This window comes from Myripristis murdjan, chromosome 10 (genome assembly GCF_902150065.1).
Source record: "Myripristis murdjan chromosome 10, fMyrMur1.1, whole genome shotgun sequence".
NCBI classification, from domain to species: Eukaryota; Metazoa; Chordata; class Actinopteri; order Holocentriformes; family Holocentridae; genus Myripristis; species Myripristis murdjan.
The window spans coordinates 14,836,330-14,850,891 of record NC_043989.1 but is presented as its reverse complement, the minus strand read 5'-3'; the positions used below and the strand labels follow the sequence as shown (position 1 = coordinate 14,850,891).

Here is a 14,562-nt window from a genome sequence, read left to right as displayed (position 1 = left end):
CTTCCCTCCTCCCAGCCTGTCTCCTTGCCCTGGCTGGCATTCTGCACATCTGTCAGCTCATTGATCACAGGAGGAAGTGCTTCGCAGGCGCAGCAGGACAGCCGTACCCTGAAAATTTAAACAGATGTGCACTGCACCCAAGAATCCTCGTACACTTACCCAAGCGTCTTCGTAAACCCAGCCAGGCATCCTCGTATGTTTTCCTTCACCTGTATTTATCCAGGGAGCGGTTCGGCTGAGCGTGCGTGCTGTTTTTAAGCGCGGTCCTGTTTCATATTCATCGTTACACACTTGTAGAGTACAGCCGCAGTCTTCTGCTGCTGGGCACTGAAGAAGTTTGGGATTAAATGCGCAAGGGCACTTTAGTAGTAGTCTTGCCCAACATCCTCATATTCTTACATATGTTTCCATGCATACACATCACATACAAATATGATAAGGTACTTGAAGGAACACAAAAGAACTGTCAAACTGCAAAAAATCTCCATTTTAATGAATCATTTCATCTCATTCAGTCTTAAAAATCTTGTTTTCATCAGACAAGTGAAACAATCTACCAGTGGGATGAGATAAATCCAATGTTTCCATGCTAATCAACTTGCTCCATGAATTTTTTTGTATTAAGTGTCATTTTCCTGACCCTAGTTGTTTGCTCTCCCTCCTTCTGCCCTGTTTCAACGTATTTGTACTTATTCCCAAAAAAAAAAAAAATTACTGAAACAAGTGAAACTCACTCAAAACAGGTGGATGATCGCATCCCCACTGGCTGATTTTTTCCCCACTTGTTAAAAAAAACAACACCATTTTAAAGCTGAATATAACACTAAATGGCTATCTAAATCACTATCTTTTTACAGGGCCACTGTTTGTCAGTGCTGTCCCAGGTGCCGACGCTCTGCTTAGGCTGAGGAGCCTCATTTAACCCGGGAGAGGTGGAAAAAGAGAAAGAAATCAAACTGCCCGAGCAAGACGAAATGAATAACAAACATAAAGATAAAATGGCTAGCTGCTGGAACACAAAAAACAATAACCTCTCAAATTTCTCCTAAACCAGCAGTTTCCCCCCCAGTGGAGAAAGCAGTCGCAGCTATCACTCTCAACAAAGTGATGTAGTGGACTAGCCACAGTATAAATGGGATTTTGGCATCCCCAGCTATTCTCCTGTCCAAAGCTTCATTTCACTGGCTCTCAGCTCCCCTGCTAAGTTCAGTAATGGAGCCTTAAATCCCCTCTGTTGTTGGGTCCTCACTCACTTTGCTACTGGGTCGATGATGGAGCTCTTGCTTCTTTGCCACCTTGTTGATAAGGCTTCACTTAGTGCCTTGAAACGCCGCTGATAATTTTTCCTCCTCATATCAGCTGCCTGCCCCCTCCCTCCTTACCTTTCGCTCCTGCCTACAGTGTGTGCCTCTCTCCCCCTAGATATCCTCATACACTTTCTCTAGGTTGGCTTATATATTGAGATTAATACCCTCCTTTTAAGTGACTTAAGACTATGTGTGCTCTCTTCCGCCGTGCTCTTTTGTAGTATCGAAAGGTCAAACCGCAAATCTCGGTTCTCATCTGACGCTGAAGCTTTGCTCTCTTTATTTTACAAGTCATCAGCTCAGGCAGATAACAGCTGTGTGTGTGTGTGTGTGTGTGTGTGTGTGTGTGTGTGTGTGTATGTGTGTGTGTGTGTTTGTCTTGTGCATGTGTGTCTGCACCCATTAGAGAAAACAACAGAGAGGGAAAGAGAGATGTGCGTGGGAAGGTTTCTCTGACTGTTATCATTAGAATGGGATGGGTGTTTGGGGGGAATATGTATCTGTTTACGTGTTTGATGTTCTGGAGGTAAATGCTCTGCCTTTTTTTCTTCTTGACAGCTTGGCGTGGTTGTTATGATTGTTGAGGCACATCATCACGCTTTGAATGCAACAGCCTTCAAACTGAGCCGGTCTAACTTTCCCCCTCTTTCATCTCTCTCTCTCTCTCTCTCTCTCTTCCTGATTCTTTCAGAGGCCTTCGACCTGGTGCTGCGTCACGGCCGAAACGCCACCCTGTCGATGCTGAAGACAGAGTTCCCGGGTCTCGGCAGCGGCGCCCATGGCTCGGTGGGCCAGTTCTTCCTGGACATGTCGTTCTACATCCTGGGCTCAGACTCCACAGTGGAACACATGGTTACCGCTTTCTACGACCGCCTCTTCCCCCTGGCCTACCGCCGCCTGTTGGGGGGTGGAGCGTCCTCTGTGTCTGAGGAGTGCTTGAGAGGGGCCTGGAAGGACTCAGGGGTGTTTGGCACCTATCCCAAACTGGTAAAGACCCGGCTGTCTCGCTCCCTGCTGGCCACACGAGTCTTCCTGCAGGCGCTGAACCTGGGCATCGAGGTGGTCAACACCACCGACCACCTGCGGCCCAGCCGGGAATGCAGCCGCGCCCTGCTGAGGCTGTGGTACTGCCCGCACTGCCAGGGCCTGCTGGGGCCGCCCGCCTGCAGAGGTTTCTGTCAGGCGGTGATGCAAAGCTGCCTGGGCGGAGCGGCGGAGGTGCAGCCCCACTGGAGGACCTATGTGGAGGGACTGGGGAAGCTGGCCGGTGCCATGAGGCGAGACCAGGACATGGAGGCTGTCGTTCTTCGGCTGCCTTTGCTGATCAAGCTGGCTCTCAAGCACGCTGTGAACGCACGGAGCCGCCTCAGCGCCCAGGTGAGGCCAATATGGAAACACACACTCACCTACTAACTCGTTTTTTCCACTCAGTAACACTTTTCACACAAAATGTTATGGCTGAGTGTGAACAGGAGCAGTGTCGCTTTTCCAAAAAATTCTGGTCTTTCAGTTCTCCTGCTCAGGGCCCAGTACAGTTCACTGGCAGGGTCTAAGCGTCAAAAAGAGCAAAGACAGTTTTGCATATCCATGAGAAATAATCACAGCAGACTGAGCTGACATGCAATTATATTGACTTGTATTTGAAGTCATGGATCTGCTTTTTTTATCCTCTCCTCCTAAGACCTTTTGTCTAGAAATTGATCAGAATTCAAATCAGAAAGCCTTCGTCAATACGTGCAGTCAGAGATCGAACCACTGTCTCTTTTGCACCTCCCATTCTTCCCATCCTCAGCATTGTTGTGTGTGAGTGAGCATACATAGAAATGCTCCAGAAATGTACTGTGTGTGTGTGTGAATGATGAGAATCGCTGCCTCTTCCAGAAATGCTGTGTGTGTGTGAACTTGTCAAGTGCTTCTCTCACTCATATGCACACAAAAGCAAACAGGACAACTTAAGTGATTAAATGCACACTCTGCAATTTTATCTCACCTCTAGATGGCATCGAGAGCAACAACAACAAGTTTGTGGTTTGTAATCTCTTTCACAAAGCCACTCATCTCTCCCCCTTCTCCAAAGTAAACATCTCGGCAGCACAGAGGCAAGCCTCGGACAGACAGACTTTGCTAAGCTCCGTGTCTGCAGGCTAATGGCTCAGTTAAACCAACCGTGCTGTGTTTTGTTATGTTTTTTTTATCATGCTCCTTTTTTGACTCGGGATGTGGCCTTTTCGGCTTAGTGCCACCACTCTCCCCGCTTGTTGTGCTCAATCAGCTTCATGGATTTTGCCATTGTGAATTTTTCAGGAATGGGAGTGTTGAGAGCGCTTCTTCTAATTAAACAGTATGGGGGGGAAGCAGCAGGATGAGTTTGAGTCTGGCATGGATTTTGGCACCGGAGACAACAAACATTGCAGAGAAGGACAAACGGGCAGAAGAGAGCAGCATGGCTCGTCTCAGTGAGCTGGTCTAAGTTTATCGCACTCAAAAAGTCTCCTCAGTTTTAACAGTTTCAAGATAATTAACAAGTTCTGAAATTGCATTTTTTTTAAAATTACACACTGCAAAAACGCAAAATCTTACCAAGATTATTTGTCTTATTTCAAGTCAAAAATGTCTTATTTCTAGTCAAAATATCTCATTACACTTCAAATAAGACATGATCACCTCAGAAGTAAATTGTTTTTAGACAATTTTCACTTGTTTCAAGTGAAAATTTGCTTGAAACAAGTGAAAATTTGCTTGTTTCATTGGCAAAATTTGCCAGTGGAAAAAGTGAAAATTCACTTGAAATAAGTGAAAATTAGCTAGAAACAAGAAACAAATTTTGCCAATGAAACAAGCAAATTTTCACTTGTTTCAAGCAAATTTTCACTTGAAACAAGAGACAATTGTCTAAAAACAAGTTACTTCTGAGGTGATCATGTCTTATTTTAAGTGTAATGAGATATTTTGACTAGGAATAAGACATTTTTGACTTGAAATAAGACAAATAATCTTGGTAAGATTTTGAGTTTTTGCAGTGCAGCCACAGTGACCGAAACCCGACAATACAGGAAGGATGTCTGTAAAATATCTGAATTAACTGCAAGCAAACAATTAAATGCCACAAAAAATCAAGAAAATTAAGGTACATTTCCACAGTATCTATATAACTGAATAAATGCCTCCTGTGACACATCTTACTACTTGATTATCATCTGACCGTTGCTGTGGGAAAGTCTTTTGTTTGCCTAGTTTTGCACAGACACATTTTGGCCTCTGCCCTCCTGTGACTTTATAAATTATTGCACTGCGATGCCGTTTCCTGTCCAGTATCATGTTACAGTCTTTGCGTACATGAGAAAAAGAATTGACTTGATTTCTGTCTTACCAGGCAACGCTACCACCGCCCGCCATGACAACAACTGAGAGCAACCGGTCATGTGATTCAGTCCTGTGTCCTGATTTGTTTGGCAAATGCTGAAGTATCCCATTTCTTTTTTCATCCACCTCAAGCGAATGTGTAAAGGTTTTAGGGTTTGTATTTGACATTTACTGTTCCTGTCAAGCATGTTTTTTATGCGATACAGCAAAATGAGCATGAAAAAAGGGTTGATATATATATATATATATATATATAAAAAAAAAAAAAACACGTCTGTGACTCAGTACATGTTGTCAGGACCTGACAAAAGGGGTTGAGGCAGGAAGACTCCTCACTGTCTCCTCATTTGAGCCTCAGTAAGGTGTGAAGGCTTTGTGTGAAGACAAGAGGGGCCTTTTGCTGCCAAATCACTAGAACTGTGTGTTTCAGTGCTTTAACAATGTCGATTTCTACATTCAAAACCAAGGAGGCACTTAAAATGGAATTGAACTGAGAGAGAGGGAGGGAAAAAAATCGAGAGAACGGGAGGGAGAGGGGAGAGAGATGGTAGTGTGAAATACATGGCTGCTCTTACAAGCATGTATTTCTCAGGCAGCCAGACAGATGCTCGCAGCATGTCTGGCTGAAACTCGCCCTCCTCAGCAGTGGTGACCCGTTATGTGTGGTTTAAACTGCGATAAAACAGTCAGGTTTAGTTCGCAGCCTACATGTGAAGTCAGGGAGAAGCGCTCATGAAATATGGAAGCCTTTTCTGCCGAGGTTATAGCTGTGGATGAGATTTTTTTTTTCGGTGCTGTATATCTGCTGAACTTTTCACTCTCACACCCAGAATCCCTGTGGTGACCAGGTTTCCACTCTCGGAACCCATCATTTATTAACACAGAGGTTGACCTCACTTACTCTGCACTGCGAGGGCGTGGCTGGATGCAGGGACTGCTGACTTGGGAAATATCTCGCTCTCTCTTCCCTCTCTCTCTCTCTCTGTGTGTGTGTGTGTGTGTGTGTGTTTGTGTGTGAAAATTAAATAAATCCTTTGTGGGTTTATTTAACAGTGCACTGCCAGTACTTACAGATGACTTTACCCTGTGTTTATGGGTCTGTGTTTAGTTCCTGTATATGGGATTAAAGCCTTCTATAGCGTTTTATTGTTGAGCTCAGAGGCAAGGTCGTGTGTGCGTGTGTGTGTGTGTGTGTGTGTGTGTGTGTCAGCCAGAGTGAATGTAATCTTGCAGTGCTACTCCCTCCTCGGTGCTGTCATTGAGGGGACAGAGGCATCATTTCCCTAATGGCTAATTCCATCCCATTGAAGCGTAATGAGAGATCAACCAAAATTAGACAACAACTTGTGATTACTTCACCTCAAATAACCGTTTTAGAGTTTGTCTTAATGATCTTTGCTTCAATGTGACTTTCTACAAGAGCAGGGGTCTAAATGCTGGCGTGGCTCCGAGATGTCCGCGTGCGTCTGCGGACGAGAGAGGTGCAGCCGTCATTAGGATTTCAATATTTTGTACGGCACCTCTGCACTTTGCATCATTATGGATCATTAAAGAAAATCATTTTTTCCCAATAACTCAGTGAAAATGATCTTTTTTCTTACTGTTTAGCAGTGCCCACATTCTTGGCATGACCCCAGGCCTGGGCAATATATTTACAGCGTCATCATGATGTGAGGCTTTTGATGTAATACTGCGATGAAGTGTTTTTCAAATGCTTAATTATAGTAAAGGAATTGTGCTTAGTCATCTTATCTACATCACTAATGCCTGTTGCACTATTGATATTAAGGTATTTGATCAAAGACATCATGATGATTGATTTAGTCCAGTGGTGTCAGACTCATATCAGGTAGTGGGCCGCATTCCTTCAAACGAGCCCTCGCGTCTCGTTTGAAGGAATTATGTATTTTTGCTAACATCAATATGACTCGAGTCAACACATAGCTATTTAAGGGTACTTTCTGATTTATTATTTAAAATAAATCAATTTGTAGCCTGCCAATCAAGTTGCATGTTGGCACATGAAAATAATACATAATGTAGAGTTACACAAAGCAGAAGAGAGAAATGTACCAAATATATGCTACTCTTTTTCCATTTCGCTCCCAGAGGTAAACACTGGGGTTTTTTTTCATCTTTCTTGAAAAATTCTACATTCCATGTCAGCTTTACTTTTTTTGATCAGCATGTTTGCTAAACTAACATAATCCTATACTTCTGGTCGATTCCACTTTTGAACAGTGGTTAATTTGTAGTTGCAAGTATTTCAATTAGAAAAAAAAGAATCACCTCGGGGACCAGATGAGACGTGCTCGCTGGCCAGATTTGGCCCGCAGGTCTTATCTCTGATATCTCTCATTTCCTCCATATTGCCCAGCCCTTCATGATCCCTTGATTACTTTTATACTGTGACATAATGGACCCACCAAGGCATGGGGCTTGTTGTTTTCAGGCTCCGTGTGACTGTAAGTGCTCCGGGTGCACATGGCCGGTGGCTGGGTGTTACTCACTTACCTCCCTGTCCAGTGTAAGTGCAGGGCCCTGTTATCGAGGGTGACAGACAGATCGACTCTATCACAGTAAAAGAGTCCTTGAGGTGTGAGGGAGGCATCCCTCCCCGTCTCCGCGGGGCTTGAAACATGCACTCTGCCAAGCTAGATGACCACTCGGCGTCCGCCATGCCCATTCCCCGGCATGTTAACATTCATTTCCTCCACCCCAGCGTGTAACCCCAGTGTGAATCAACCAATGTTCCCGTGGCCGAGAGACGGAGAGGGCAGCCAAGAGCCTGCGGTTCCAATCCATTCCCCTGTCAACTTCCCGCCCCTCTCCTGGAGTTTGTCATCTACCTCCTCTCTCTCTCTCTTTCTCCCTCTCTCTCTCGCTCTCTTCCACTACATCTCGTCTTCAGCACCCCTCTCTCTTTCTCTCTTTTCAAGCCCTTTATTTCTCTTTCTTTCTCGTGTTCATACATACTGCTGTGAGAGAAGATGCATGATTTATGAAGCTCTATTTTTACCAGTTACTGAGGAGAAGTGAGGGGGAAACAGCGACAAAGGGAGAGAGAGAGGGAGAGAGAGAGAGATAGGGAGAGAGTTTGAAGAGCGAGCCCAAGGGGAAGGAGGACAGGAGAGTGTGGTGGAGACATCCATCAACCTCCGACCCCTCGGCTGAAAATGAAGATGGGAAGTAGGTTGAGACAGAAATATGATGGATCTGACTGAGCATATGGAAGGTTCGATTCAGAGAGGGGGAGCGGATGAGTTGTAATGGAGTCTGCTCTATTACGCACTTCAACACCGCTCCGTGGTTAGTCGTAATTTTAAAAACCCTATATTAATTATTTGTGCGCCAGTGAGATCTTTTGGTCGATAACACAGATTTCGCACTTGTCATCAGCTCTCTTTTTTTGTTGTGTTCCCTTTGCACGCAAAAATAGCTCAAGCAGATCAAATCACATCCAGATCACTCCTTCCGTCCCCGAGAGAGCAGGAACCTGCAATTAACTGCATTTTTATTATACTTATTAATCCATGCACCTATAGACCAAAATATGACTTCCACTTTTTTAAGATATAAAAGCTGTTCGAGCTTTCAACCGTGCAGCCCAAGTATGCTTACAGTAATACTACACTGTCCTGACACTTTTGTTGAAATTGAGTTATCGGCTTAAATGTAAAACAGGTCTAAATGTGCTAAAATGCAGATGATTAAAAAACAGGAATAAAACAAGTAAAATCACACCAGATTAAAAACAGGCAGGCTGTCATGTTGGTTGAATGCACCGAAAGTCATATTGAAACAACTTAAATCTAACTAGCATCCTTTTGTTGCAATGGCAAAGGTTAAAAAAAAAAAACATGAGTAATGTGCTGAAGTTCACCTAACGACAGTATTTTTAGTCTAGACTTTCCTATCAATTGTACGCTGTGTATGTAGTTAGGATTTCCTTCTTAATCACTTTCTTATTTGTTTGCATAACTCCCTTTTCAATGTAGAGCCATGACATCTTTGCCAAAGGTGAGATGTCATCCAAATGCAAACACACTGTCCTTCATATATACCTTCACAGGCATTTATGAATTTTTTTTTTTTTAGCTTTCATAGCTTTTCTCAATGCTACATCCAAGAATACATAATATATCGGCTTCCTCAAAGCATCCACCAGGCTCACGGACACGCATCTGCATCTGAATGGTGTCTGTAAAACGACAAGGACATCATGTTTTTAACAGCTTTTCACATCTCCGAATGGCTCAGCGATTGCAGGAGTGATTTAAAATTCATGATATTCATATTTCCTACAATCCTTTCCACAATCAAATAATCTCTTTATGTTGATTTTAAATTACACTTGGAGCAGTACAGTGCACTCCTCTATTTTAGCGAAATTAACATTTTCAATTAAATTCAGGGTTTACTTATATGTTTAATTAAAAACACAAACAATGTATGGATGTATCTAACCAAGCCAAATCATCTGAGCTCCCTTTAAAGCTCCCTCCTGTTGACTCAGAGGCACTTCCTTCTTTGAATACCGTCTTTAAACCTTTATTACAAACTGCAGTGATGGAACCATGTTGCTGTTTCACATCATGTCTTTGACTTGAGGTGGACTGTGTTTGGATGTCGCCGTGTAACCTGCACGCCTCCCTTCTTCGCTGTTTCTCATGTGTTGCTTTTATCTTTGTGCTCTATCATGTGCAACTAATTGTGCTGTCGTCTTGACCAGGACTCCCTAGAGGAAGAGGTCTTGTATCTCAATGGGACCTTCCTGACTAAATAAAGGATAAATAAAAATAAATAAAGTGGGAAAAAAATGGTTACAAAATGCAATTTTTGAGACTTTTTGGGATTTGTTGTTACCTCATTAATCTGATCCCCAGATCTCTGATGCGGCGGGTTTACTAAACAAGCTTGTTGAGCTAAATTGCTGTGGAGAGAAATCACATTATAAGCATCTAAAATTTGACTGAGACGGAACAAAGTATCCCAGAGACTGTGTGTGAAGGAATATTTTATATTTTAACCGGCTTTGATGAAAAATTTCAGCATAATGAAGTGGTTTCTACTGCATGCACACATAGTTTATGCAGTACGCCTTTATATGCGTAACTTATATATGCCTTATTAACTCTTATTTTATTCTTGGGCATCTTTAGCTTTGCACAATTCTGATTCAAATATCAAAACACTCATGTTCAAACATGTTCAAACTACAATGTAAGACATTTTTGGTCTTTCATGTATAAAAACATTGCATCGCTTTTCTAATTTTCTGCATAGACCTTATAAATTTGAAACCACAACTGTGACAGCAAGGTGGTAATATTTTTACTTTTGAGACAAAGTAGGATTTTTTTCCCCACCCTCATTTCCACTTCACTTGGAATATTTTGAAAGGGAAACGGTTTCTGCCGAGACAGGATGCTTATAATGTCTGCATTTCACCAGAAGTCAATTCTTATGCTGGTGACAACAATGCGGGGAGGTGGAGGAGGGCTGAATGCAGCATGCTGACTCAGTCTCTCCCCCCCTGAGCTGCAACTCCCCTGGAACGCGCAAACATTACTCACCAAACATTTTCAAATATGTTGTTACAGCTGTATGTGGCATTATTCCAGACTCACAGCTAAGCTGCACAATTTAGAGCACTATCTTTCAACCTGAGACAAGGCCATGGCTTCACTTTGCCCTTTCTGGCTCATCGGCTAATTGATTACACATAATGTGTTGTCATCGTGCTTATGGACTCATCATACAAGCGGAGTGGCATGATCCACATGTGCTTCCATTGATTTGTTTGCACAGGATCATTACAGCGTGTTTGCACAGGCAGAGCGAGCCGTGGAACTTGAGATGCAGGTGTGCACGAGCATGGATGTGTGGATATGTGTGGATATGTGTGGATACATGTGTGTGTGTCTGTGCGTGTGTGTGTGTGTGTGTGCACAGCGGCTGTACCACCGGCTGACAGCAACTCTCTCAGTGAGGTAGGCTGCTCAGTGCAGATAAAAGTGTGCAGATATTTCAGGGCTCTCACGCTGAGGCAGGCTTTATCTGCAGACTCTCCTGTTGGTTGTGTTAGTCCAGCCCTGGGTGATATTAATACCCCGCTAATGAGCCCCTTCCTTGAAGATCCGGAAACAATCGGCGGGGTGGTGGTGGAGGGCTGCGTGCTGAATCAGTCTCTCCCTTGTGCCACAACTCCCCTACGGCTGCCGGGAACACACAAACAAAAAGAGGAGTGAAGCTCCAATCACATTAATCATGGCCTGTGGGAGCACCAGCTCGCTCCAGGCTGAGGAGAACGGGAGAATTACATGAGAGGAAGATCTGCAGAGAGAATGGGCTGGCATCTCTGCACATTTTGCATGTGTGTGGGGATGTGTGTGTGTGTGTGTGTGTGTGTGTGTGTGTGTGTCATTTCCCCCAAGCACACAGTAGGGGAGTATTAGTGGCGAGGACTGGTCAGGGATGCTGGGTATTAGCAAATGCCTGGCGCAGGAGAGCTTCTGCCATCTGTGACTGTCAGGGTTGTGTGTGTGTGTGTATGTGTGTGTGTGCGTGCGTGTGATGTACTCTACGCTGAGGGGTTTCTCCTGTGGCTACCACTGTATCCTTGGGTAACAAGGCTGTATTGATTAACCCTGATGACTATGTCTTTCAGCTAATCAGCATTTCTGCGCATCAGCATGCTTGTGATAAATGTGTGTGTGTGTATGTGTGTGTGTGTGTGTGTGTTTATGCAAACGTGTGTCTTCTGCAGTGCTGGCAAGGTGTATATTATGCAGGAGAATGTTTATCATGTTAATGGGCTTACATGCATCATGTTCAAATGAATCATTACATAAACTTATTCATTTTTGTGTATGACTGTGTGTGTGCATGTGTGTGAGTATATGACTGGGCATGTTTTGTGTGTGTGTGTGTGTGTGTGTGTGTGTGACTGTGTGTGTGTGTATGTGTGTGTGCCCTCCCTAAACACCAGATAAAGATGTCCAGTGCTGCTCTATCAGGTCCCATCAGTATTCAGCAGCAGTGGCGCCAGGCTATTCACTTAAGGGGAGCTGGGCACAATTAGCTGTTAACATTACAAGGCAGAATTAAGCCTTGGCCAGTATCCCCAGGGGAAATTAAACCACCAGCAAATCATTAAACCACAAGCTAAACATTAACAGCCATTTGCATTTTTATTGCACCTGAAAAGAATGGGCCAGGTCCATTATCTCTGAGAGACAGAGAGGGACTTCTTATTTATTATTGTTATGTTGTCCCGCGTGGAAACACAATGGCATTTATCCGGGGAAAGAAGCAAACGAGAGGCCTCATTTTCACACTCGCGCGTTTGGAGGGTTATGATTACAAATTCGAACAAGGCAACAACGGCTGGCAGAGGATACAATGACTTGTTTGTTATGCAAATCCCCCCCCCCCCCTTCCATTTTCATCCCTCCCAAAATAAACAAACCCAAACAGATGACAATTTGCAGAGGGGCTCAGCTGAGTAAGGCCAACGGTTTGGCTGCTGACAGGTTCTTACTGTCTGCGGAGCCCTTGCTATTAGAGTCTGAATGAACAGACATACTGCAACTGAGAGCAGTATATAACATAAGTGGGGTGTAGAGGGTGTTTATTTGCACGGGGCCAGTTTCTCATTGTCTCCTGCTCTTTCTCTCCAGGTGAGCAGCATGTGCGGCCTCTCTCCTAAGCGGGCGTCTCGCTCAGTTGCCTCCCCTCCTCTGCAAGCTCCCGTTGCCTCCGCAGCCCTCAACTCCCAGCCATCAACTCTAGACGCTGATGAGACTTTGGCTGGCCTCCGCAGGTGAGTAAATCCGAGATGGGACAGCTGTAATCCACAATGAGGCCCTTAAAGCTGATGAACTGACGGAGGAGACTTCACTCCGCAGTCGGCTACGTCTGACAAATATTGTCTCTGACACCGTGGACAGCTCTCCTCCTGTTTCTAGTGACACAGAGTTGAGTGTTTTTAACACCCCCTATGCAGTAACAGGCTTAAATGAACAGTGTAATAACACCCAGCAGGGCCGGCGGCGTCAGCAGCACAGTGGCCAGATTAATGTCAATTAGGAACAGAGGCACTTTGTACTGCCGATTCTCCTCCTTTTCCTCTTTCTCCCTTTCTCAAGTGGATCTCATTCGCTTGGCTTCTCCATAATCGAGCTTAATTCCACCTCTCACTCTGTCTGCTTGCTTTCTCCTCCTTTGTCTTCCACTCTTTGTCTCTTTCCTTCTCTTTCGGTGAAACAATTTGTCTCTCCGCTCTCCTCTCTGCTGACCAGTGTGAGTTGCATCCAGATTAGCATAACTAAAGTGTCTCTTTCTCCCTCGCTCTGTCTCTACCTACCTCAGGGAGTTTATATCCAGCCTGAGGGGCTTCAGCTCCTTCTACAGTGGCCTTGGGGAGGCGCTGTGCAGCCGCGAGCCCGCTCCAGCAAACCACTCCCTCTGCTGGAATGGGCAGGAGATGACAGACAGGTAAATTCAGCTGCTGACTTCTGTGGATTTAACACCGCAGAGGGCTTGGCAAACCCTCACCGCATGCACACATACATCCACACTACAGAAAAGTCACTTAGTCTCATATTCAGTGTTAAAATCTTGTTTCTCTTACAACAAGTGCTGGAGGGATGATACAGTCCCACTTGTTTCCAACGCTACGCAACTCAATCAAGTGTCATTATCTTGTTTCTACTGGGCTGATCTGCCTTAGTCTGCCTTGTGCTTCTTCTACAGTGGAAATAAGTGGGATTATCTCATCCCACTGGCAGATTTTCTGCACTTGTTTGAAGAAAAGCAAGATTTTAATACTGACTATGAGACTAAATGAGATTTTTTTCAGTGCAAAAAAAAAAAAAAAACAACGTTCAGGTTCAGTTGTGCTGCTGATTTGTAAGTATTCTAACCCATGTTGTGTATTCGGCATTTTATTGAATCCCAAGTATTAAACTACAACATCTAGGAGAGTCACATCGAGGTGATTTGAAGGGTAAGTTCGCCCGGAGTTGATGAGCCTCTCAGGAAGGCCCTCTCTCCCACAGAGAGCCAGTGTAAATCTTGACTTTGGCTCTATGGGATGTTATTAATGCCAGTCGCGCTGTCACATTCTTCTCGCTTAGTTAATTGCCGCTTCGATCGCTCTCTCCTCTTTCATCCTGTGTCTCCTGTGCACCCTGCAGAACCTAATTTGGATTTCGTAATATTTCACTTCACCCCTGTCCCTTTGGCTCCACATCATAACTTCCTCCCTTCCCCACCATACTCTCAGCTGGCCCCAATTTCAATTTGGCTTACTTAGTGCGTTTTTTCCCCTTTCGCCTTGTAAAATGTGTAGCCTATTGAGTTCAATCAATGCAGAAACACAAATTTCAGATGAGATTACAAGTGGTGATTTTTTTTTTTTTTTTTTTTACCGTCAGTTTCCCTCAGAGTCCTTGCCTCGCTTTGGAGAATGCAACATAAATTCAGTGCCTTCTCAAGCCTCCACATCAAGTCTCCTCCAGTGATGCAGGCTCACATATGGAGGCTGAGGACAAAGATAGAAAACAGCCAGCGTCTGAGGAGGAGACAGGCTGGCACGGGGGCAGAGCTGTCCTGAGGGGATGATTACAAGCCAGACCAAATATTGTGATACGGAGGTAGGAGAGGACGAAAGAGAGAAATTGATGGAGAGATTACAATGTCTTGCAGCAAGCAATTCTCCATGTCAGCTGTGAGGGCATATGCCTGCAAAATCCTCTGGGTATATTTTCACTCCAAGATTTGCTCTGGATCGTCTTCCATTATCCTCCCAGATATATAAGGTTCTCCACAGCCAAATGCAGTGTGCATTCTAGTATTGTCTCGTACAGATAAATTTAGGCAGGGTGGG

The 14,562-nt window shown here is 44.4% G+C and overlaps 1 protein-coding gene across 1 annotated transcript in view; it reads left to right on the top strand.

Moving 5' to 3' along the window:
* The window catches only part of gpc3 (glypican 3), a 97,596-nt gene that overhangs the window by 53,392 nt on the left and 29,642 nt on the right, over positions 1–14,562 (top strand). The window contains exons 3-5 of the mRNA XM_030062103.1: positions 1,999–2,684; positions 12,353–12,495; positions 13,044–13,169. Coding sequence (XP_029917963.1) covers positions 1,999–2,684; positions 12,353–12,495; positions 13,044–13,169 — 955 coding nt within the window. The remainder of the gene's footprint in view (positions 1–1,998; positions 2,685–12,352; positions 12,496–13,043; positions 13,170–14,562) is intronic.